The following is a 9,451-nucleotide window of genomic DNA, read 5'->3' as shown; positions in this document are numbered from 1 at the left end:
GGACAGAAAAGGGATGAGAGTTTGCTGCCAGACGGGTGCTACGCGCCCGTAGTATAGGTGGAGGAATGCAAGCAGACAGTTCAGAGGAGCAGTGACCATTAAAGTAGCGATAGAAAAGAGATAAAGATGCAACAGTGCGGCGAAGAGACAGAGGTTGAAGGGAGTCAGTAAGAGGAGGAGAGTTAATGAGACGAAAAGCCAGCAGGCAGGAGGTGAGGCAGCAGTTCACACCATGAGGAAAATATATGAGGAAGAGGACTGTCAGGCAATGTTATTACTTGATGCCTCAAATGCATTTAATTCCATCAACCGGGAGGCAGTGCTACACAACATCAAGGTTAAATGCCCAGCATTTTCCCAATATGTGGAAAACACCTACAAAGAACCAGCAGACCTCTACATTGTGAGTAAGACAGCTGCTCACGATGTCAGTGTTTTCCAATCCACAGAAGAAACCACCCAGGGGGACCCCGTCGCCATGGCTATGTACGCCCTGGCGATGACAGTGCTGCAACAACAAATCAAATACGAGGGCACCAATGTAAAACAGGTAGCCTATGCAGATGATCTCACAGGTGCTGGCAAGGTGGCGGATGTGAGGAAATGGTGGGACCTTGCAACATCTCATGGCCCTGAAATAGGTTACAACCCTAATGCAAGTAAGTCCAACTAGATCGCGAAACCAGCTTACTATCAAGATGCACAGGAAGCCTGTAGAGGCACAAACGTGATAGTGGCCAGGGAAGGTCAGAGGCATCTAGGTGCTATGATTGGAACTAAGGAATTCAAAGACAAATATGTGAGTGATAGTGTAAAGACATGGGTAGAAGAAATTCGCATATTATGCAGCCATGCAAAAAGAGAGCCCCATGCATCATACAGCGCATTTACCAATGGCCACACCCCCACACCAAAAGAGAGGGACCTTCTAGAATTACCACCCAGGATGGGAGGCCTTGGCATTATAAATCCAGCAGCCATGATAGGCTACGAACACAAAAGTTCATTCAGGCTCACCGAATCCTTGTCACAAAAGATTTGTGCCCAGGTTGAGACGAGTGAAATTGACCACCAAAGGCAGAAAGACATAAAGACACAGATAAGCAAGGAGTGAGAAGCAAGACAAAGGACCAGCTGCAGCACATAATCGAACATCTAATACCAGACCAGTGCAGGAGAGTTAAAATTGCACAAGAGGTTGAGGCATCGAACTGGCTTACAATCCTGCCTCTCAAGGCAAAAGGCTTCCACTTCAACAAACAAGAATTTAATGACGCCATAGCCTTGAGATATGGATGGCCAATAGAGAACCTACCTCAACACTTTGCCTGTGGCACTGTCTTTGATGCAAACCATGCAATGGTATGCAACAAGGGAGGCTTTGATTGCATCCGACACGATGAAGTATGCGAACTCACTGCCAAAATGCTGCAGGAAATATGCCATGATGTCACGATTGAGCCAGCTCTGCCACCCTTGGACGGCGAGCACTTCACCCACAGAACAGCAAACATATCTAATGATGCAAGAGTGGATGTCAGTGCTCGAGGTTTCTGGACATGTGGGCAGAGGGCGTTCTTCGACATCAGGATATTCGATCCCATGGCAGCATGTCATCGCGAGCTGTCTCTCGAAGCTGCACACAAAAGGAATGAACAAAAAAAAAAAATAGAAACTATCAAGAAAGGATCCAACATGTGGACCACGGTCCATTCACTCCCCTTGTGTTCACAGCATCAGGTGGGATGGGTCCAGAAGCGGTGAGATTCTACTCGAGACTGGCAGAGGTTCTTTCTGAGAAAAAACGTCAACCGCAGAGTTCTGTTATGGCCTGGATGAGATGTTGATTGTCATTCTCCCTTGTGAGATGTGCTCTGCTATGTCTCAGGGGCACAAGATCATGAGCCCTTAGGCCTGTCTCTCTGGCGGGTATGGATTACGAAGCTACCGTGGTCGAGTCGCATTGACCAGCGACTCCAATAGTTTTAATGTCTTTATTTACACTGTAATATCAATAAATAAATAAAAAATAATACTAGTAATAGTAGATGGTTGGTAACCACAGCCGTTTGCGTGCTTGAGGCCAACAGATTGTAATATGAGGGTTAATGTTAACATTCACATTACAACTTCAAATGGCGAACTGTATTAGGAAGGTTGGTTTTGATCTTCACAATATAGTTCCCCAATGGTTGGAGGTGATTTTAAAACTACTACTACTACTAGTAGTAGTAGTAGTAGTAGTAGTAGAAGTTGCTGTTGTTGTTGTTGTTGTTGCTCAAGTTCATCCGAACTGTGAACCCGGTTAATTGCAGGCTTAAGTTGATCTGCAGTTCACCATTCTCCTTACCGGGGATAAGGAAGCGGTAGCGGTAACGGAACGTTTGTTTAACCAGGCAGTTGAGCAAAGTGATTATATCGGTGCCGCCACATGAAGGCGTCTCTCTCCAGCTCCCTTCAGTACGTTATCGTCTTTACATAGAGTGTTGTTCCTTTTACCATGATTTATTTTTCAATTCTGGAAAGGCCTCTCGAGTTCAACAGGTTAATGGAATCTCTCTCTCTCTCTCTCTCTCTCTCTCTCTCTCTCTCTCTCTCTAACCCTTCGAGTTCGACGTCTCCCTTAGTATGAAAAAAATCTTATGTGGACAGAATGAATGAAATATAAATGATGTTTCTGTACTGACGGGATTTTTTTTTTTTTTTTTACGTATGACTCTAGTCATAACTTAGGCTCAGTAAGACGTTACCTGAAGCAGTGAAGTCCTCCTTCGTACTGTATCATACACCTGCATATGCCACCACTTCGGAGCTGAAACCCTCCAAACCCCACCATATTAACTACACATTAAGACTGTCTCATACAGGACTGGTGTATTGTTATTATAGGGGGTGTTATTACATGTCCGTAGGTCTTATTATAAGGTCTGTCAAGTATCATTTAACATTATTCAAATCCTTACACTATTTCCTGCCCCGCCCGGGAATCGAACTCACGTCTGTTAGAGCACTAGACCACCTCTCTACCGACTCAGCAATTATCCCTACTCCCCCCAACACCGTCTCCTTTATCTCACAGACACGGTCAAGAATCTCATGAGGATCAAGGAACATTAGGTGAATGCGATACATTTAATACATCTTACTTGCTTTATGCAATTGCTTAACTATGCTGTAAATACTGACACGGATCTATGGGTAGGAGAAAAAAAAAAGCCAGTATAATGCTGTTGCTGCTGCCGCTGCTGCTGCCGCTGCTGCTGCTGCTGGTGCGGCTGCTGTTGCTGATGCTAAGTAATGATGATACGTAGTTAGCTCCTCTGCAAGCGAAACATTCGCAAGCTTCAGTCAGTGTTTCGGATTCGTTAATCTTATTAACGACGCTTACTGAATAAATTATCCTATCACCAAAGTAAATCAGGATTATGTGGAAAAGGGTCTGTCTACAATTTTAGTTTGAAAAAACTGGCGGGAAGAAGTTCGATGGGAATTCAGACTCCAATTGAGCTCAAGAGCAATAGGCAACTAAAGTGGTCCTGGGACACTGCAAACAACTACTTTATAATTTTTTCTGTCTCTAGACTATTTTATTTAGCTTCTCATAGGCTTATCGGAATGTAGGGGTTAGATACAGCTTCCACGGACCCGTCCAATAAATAGAAGCTATCATAAGTTGAACAAAATCCTATGGTAGCAGCAACAACAACATTAACTTCACTTCATTCAAGCAAAGGGGCAGTTAATGGGACGGGAAACAGTCCTAGGGAGCCATAACACATTAGTAACCTTTCTTTACACTTGCCATAAACCCCAAAGATGACCGAAAAGATTTACCTATATTCTGTTTCCTTTACGCAAGCCTAAAACTGCCATCTCTATATCGTGAATGCTGTGTTGTAACAACAGATCAACAAGAGAGTATGATGCCAGTCACGAGGAAGTGCCATGGAAATGATGTAGAGCCATAGTATTATTTTATTCTCTCGCAAAGGTACGTGAAATAAGCTGCAAAAGGACGATAATCTGGCCCAAGTTTAGACTCAAACTGTAATCTTAGCTACTAGTTTGTATTTTCCTTAACATAACTGTCGGTATAAGCTAAGATCAGGAAAAATTATATGCGGTGAACTGTGATAAAATTTAGGTAAGTGAACAGTACGATTATCTCTTCAAAACTTGTAGAGATCAATTCCTGCTAACCAAGTTCACATCACCAACTGTATGGAAATAGTTGTGATTTTTGGCGCACAACTCTGACTAATGACGAAGACATCCGCAATGCATGGGTAACGAAGACTTGATGCTATTCTGTACCACATCACTGACTTGAAACGAGTAGAGCTTGTAATATTTCAGAGAACATCCTTGACATTAACGAGAACTGCCCATAATTGTCTCTCACCTCCTTTCACTGATCCACCTGGTGAACAAACCTACATCTTTTCTATCCTTAATGACCTAGAGCAGCTTATACAGCACCCTACCTGTATCCCTGACCGCCATGGAGAGAGCTTCAACATACTTGACCTCTTTCTTACAACTAATCCTTCTGCTTACACTGTTAATCTTTTCTCTCCGTTGGGCTCCTCCGATCACAACCTAATTACCTTAACCTGTCCTATGGCTCCGGTACGGCCTGTGGACCCTCCAAAGAAACGTCGACTGTGGCACTTTGGAGCTGTGGATTGGGAGGCCCTCAGGCAGTACTTCTTTGATTTTCCCTGGAATGATTTTTGCTTCCATGGTCGGGAGCCATCTGAGTGTGCATTGCACATTACGGAGGTTATTCTCTCAGGCATGGAAGCATGCATTCCCTTCTCATATCCTTTGACTAATGCAAGAAAGCCTTGGTTTAATCACGCTTGTTCTAATGCTGTCTGCAACAATGAGAGGGCCAATAAAAGCTACCAGAACCAACTCACCCCTGAGTCACATCTTGCTTATGTTTCTGCCCGGAATCGTGCTAAGTCTGTTCTTCGCTCTGCCAAAAATAATTTCTTCCGCACTAAATGCTCTCAACTCTCCAAATCGAATTCTTCCCGCTCCTTCTGGCACCTTACCAAAAACCTTTGTAACAACTTTACCTCATCATCCTTCCCTCCTCTTTTCTATTCTGATGGCTCTGTAGCTATTTCTTCTATTCATAAAGCAGATCTCTTCGCTCAGACTTTCTTCTCCAGTTCCACCTTAGACGATTCCGGTGCTGTTCCTCCATCACTTCCCCCTTTTCACTTCCTCATGGCTGACATTAAAATTTCTTCAGCTGATGTACTTTTTGCTATCACTGGCCTTAATACTAACAAGGGATATGGGCCTGATGGAGTCCCTCCTGTTGCCTTCAAGAACTGTGCTTCTGTGCTTACACCCTGCCTAGGTAAACTCTTTCGCCTTTGTCAACTTGTACCTTTCCTTCTTGCTGGAAGTTTGCTTTCATTTACCCAGTCCTAAGGAAGGGTGACCATTCCCAACTCTCTATCGTCCAATTGCTTTAACACCCTGTGTCTCAAAAGTTTTTGAGTCAATTCTTAACAGAAATCTTTTAAAGCATCTTTCCCATTACAACCTTCTTTCTAATCGTCAGTATCGGTTCCGTCAGGGACGTTCCACTGGCGATCTTCTCACCTACTTTTCAGACTCCTGGTCATCCTTCTTTCGGGACTTTGGCGAAAGCTTTGCCATCACACTTGACATCTCAAAGGCTTTCGATCGAGTCTGGCATAAATCTTTAATTTCCAAACTGCCCTCTTACGGGTTCTGTCCTTCTATCTGTGCTTTCATCTATAGCTTCCTTTCTGGTCATTCTATAGCCGCTGTTGTAGACGGCCATAGTTCATCTCCTAGATCTATCAACAATGGTGTTCCTCAGGGCTCTGTCCTATCACCGACTCTCTTCCTTCTTTTCATCAATGACCTTCTAAGCTGTTCATCTAACCCTATCCACTCATACACTGATAATTCCACCCTTCACCTTTACATTCGGTTCCCGCAACGTCCATCTCAGTATGGCTTCAAAAAACAAGGGATAAGGCTATGGCAAACCTAATGTCTGACCTGGCTCATATCTCTGACTGGGGTAAACATAATCTTGATTTTAATGCATCAAAAACTCAGTTTTTACACTTATCAACCAAACACAATCTTCCACAGGAGTACCCACTAATGTTTAATAATATCCAGCTCAATCCTGCGTCATCCTTGAACATGCTTGTGGTTTAATTCACTCGGGACTTATCTTGGAAAGATCATATTACATCTGTAAAATCTGCTTCCAAGAGATTGGGTGTGCTAAGCCGACTCCGTACCTTCTTTACCCCTGCACAGTTGTTGACTTTATACACGGGTTTATTCGACCCTGTTTAGGGTACGGCTCTCATGTGTGAGGAGGCTACCCACATACAGCTCTTCTCAGGAGGGTGGAGTCAAAGGCTTTTCGTCTCAACTCTCCTCTTACTGGCTCCCTCCAACCTCTGCATCTTTGCAGCACTGTTGCATCTTTATCTTTTTTCTATTGCTACTTCAATTGTCACTGCTCCTTTGAATTGTCTGCTTGCATCCCTCCACCTCTACGTCGGGTGCGTAGCACCTGTCTAGCAACAAACTCTCATCCCTCTTCTGTCCAACTCTCTAATGCAAGAGTTAACCGTTACTCCCAGTCCTTCATTTATGCAACAGATCAAGTCTGGAACTGTCTCCCTCTGTCTGTATTTCCTACTTCCTATGATCTCTGCGTTTGAAAAACGCAGTGTGTCCAGGCATCTTGAAATGAATGGATCTTGAATTTGGCTCTCTTTTGTTTTGTTTTGTGTTTTTTTTTTTCTTGGAAGGAACGGTTTGTGGTCCCCTGGCCTTTGGTTCCTTCTATCTTGCATTAAAAAAAAAAAAATGTATCGTATCTACAGTATAAATATGAAAGATTCGCATTGTTTGTTTGTTGGTTTGTTTGATGGTTTGTCCTTCAATCACGCCCAAACCAAGGGTCAGAGACCCCAGGCCCATATACATTCTGAATCAGGGTGACCCGAGAATGGTTTTAGGGGGTCAAATTTCAGATCTGGGTCATTTGAGGTCACTGGTAAAGTGTTCGCCTTTTTGGTCCGGGCAACGCCGAGTACCCCTGCAGCCCAATTTTTGGCATGGAGACTCACATCACCTCCAGATCGGACATAGGCTATATGAGGTTGACCTCCGAGGTCATTTGAGGTCACTGGTTGAAGGTAATTTGAGGTTACCAGTAACAGTAAACAAGTGCACATAAATACTGTGCGGTAGTCTGCGAAAGCTGAAGCAGAAAGTTCCTGGACCTCTTATAACCCCTCTTCAAATGCATAAGAGGTACATGGTCTTTCTGGAGTAGAAAGATTCAACTAGAACAAATAGGAGTAGAGTGTTCCCCCTTTTGGCCCGGCAACGCCGGGCACCCCTGGTAGTCGTTTACAAAGGCTCCAACATGCCGGCTTTGGTCACCTAATGACAGACAGTAATATTTCAGAAAACATCGCTGCCTAATAACGAAGACTTGGTAATGCTTTAGAACAAATCCTTGAGAAATAAAGAAGACTTGATAATATTTTAGAACACCTCCCTGACTAATAACGAAGATTGGGTAATATTTTAGAACACTTCCCTCAGAGGTAACGAAGACTGGGTAATATTCTGACACACATATCCCTGATTATACCCTTTTTACTCTAATTTGGCCCGAAATTGCCATCTCTTCATCTTCAACGCTGAGGTGTAACAACAGGTATTTGCTAGAAAACGGTGCTAATCACAAAGAAATGCTATGGAAACGATGAAAAGCCGTAAGATCGTCTTGTTCTGCTCTTGAGCTACGTGGACTAAGCTGCAAAAGGATGAAAATCTTGGCCAAGTTAGAGTGAAAAGAGTATAATAAGGAGAACTGGCTATTATCTTAACTTCTCCAGGTGACGCCAACGGAACTAGAAAACATACTGAAGCAGCATCCTGACGTGGCAGACGCGGCTGTGGTAGGGGTGGAGAACCAGAGGACGGGCGAGGCCCCCAGGGCGTACGTGGTGCCCCGCCCAGGAATCAGCATCAGTACTCAGGCTCTGCAGGAGTTTGTTGCAGGTGAGACCTTTAGTTGAAAATCTCCCTCTGTGTCTGTCTGTTTCACCCCCACTCTAGTCCTCTCACGCCCATCCCTCCTCTATACATGAACTTCTTGGCACCACACAGTCGACAGGCAAAAATCTAATCCTCCTTCCTTTGCGTTTTTGTTTTCACACTTTTTATTATCTCTATGGATTATCCCCATAAAAAATCAGAGGAAATTAACCCTGACTCATAAGGTAGATTTCTAAACCCCGGGAACCAGAGAATGTGCGTTCATTTTTACTCTCGCTGTTACCAGATGATTTTATTCACTTTAATGTTTAAAGCAGTAGTTGGGGGCGCTCACCATCCACTCACTTGATGTAGTGCTGCTTTGGGTGTCTGCCCTTTCTTTTCTTCCATCTTTCCTCTTCTGTCTTTCTATTCTTCATTCTTTCCTCCTTCTGCCCACGGGTGACATTACACTCTCTCTTCTGTCATTCTTTCCTTCATTCTTTTCTCTTCTTTCTGCCTTTAGGTGACTCTACACTGAGTGACAAGCCAAATGGTTTCCTGTACACGAGGAAACCATTTACTACGCTGGGTGGTAACCATATAACCAAATTATGGTGCCTGGTGGTTTAGTGGGTAATTAAGGTACTCCAATCGGATTGAGCCTGTGTAGGTTTATATCCAAAGGATGGTTGGGGTTTATTGCTCACGTAATGCCACTCAGGGATGAGTGAGGCTGGTCACTCTCATCTTAAATGTCAGGACCAACTTGCCTAGCCCCGGGCTCCTACGCTGCTCATGGGGCGACACAGGATTGGATGATGGATGGATGGTATTATCATTTCACTAACACTATTCTCCCTCCTACCCCCCCCCCAGAGCGGACGGTGGAGTACAAGCGACTGACGGGCGGGGTGGTAGTGGTGGCCGCCATCCCGAGAAACCCAACGGGCAAGATACTGAGGAAGAAACTGCTGACCGCCCACACAACACCCGCTGCCAGACTGTGAACACTGCCACGGTAGAAGAACAGCAGAACAGGGCAGGTAGATGAACAAGAGAATAGGACCGTTGGATGAGCAAGAGAACAGAGCACGTAGAAGAACATGAGAACAGGGAAAGTAGATGAACAAGAGAACGGGGTAGTTAGAAAAGAGAAAAATGGTGGTTGGAAGAACAAGAGAATACGACAGTTAGAAGAGCAAGAGAACAGAGCAGTTAGAAGATCAAGAGAACCAGGCAGCTAGAAGAACAAGAGAACAGGGCAAGTAGCAGATCAAGAGAACAAGGTAGTAGAACAAGAGAACAAGACAGAGGAACATGGCAAGTATTCTCGTTTGTTAACCCCTTCAGCCTGATGACGAGTTTGTTTTGTTCTTGATAT

The 9,451-nt window shown here is 44.2% G+C and overlaps 1 protein-coding gene across 1 annotated transcript in view; it reads left to right on the top strand.

Moving 5' to 3' along the window:
• The window catches only part of LOC145400401 (luciferin 4-monooxygenase-like), a 12,507-nt gene extending 3,430 nt beyond the window's left edge, over positions 1-9,077 (top strand). The window contains exons 4-5 of the mRNA XM_080272918.1: positions 7,926-8,091; positions 8,947-9,077. Coding sequence (XP_080129044.1) covers positions 7,926-8,091; positions 8,947-9,077 — 297 coding nt within the window. The remainder of the gene's footprint in view (positions 1-7,925; positions 8,092-8,946) is intronic.
• Positions 9,078-9,451: the final 374 nt, after the last annotated feature.

Source organism: Coenobita brevimanus, chromosome 52 (assembly GCF_032717465.1).
Source record: "Coenobita brevimanus isolate Jiangsu-jjx chromosome 52, ASM3271746v2, whole genome shotgun sequence".
In the NCBI taxonomy this organism is placed as follows: domain Eukaryota; kingdom Metazoa; phylum Arthropoda; class Malacostraca; order Decapoda; family Coenobitidae; genus Coenobita; species Coenobita brevimanus.
The sequence above is the reverse complement of the archived record's forward strand: the minus strand, read 5'-3'. Positions and strand labels throughout refer to the sequence as shown.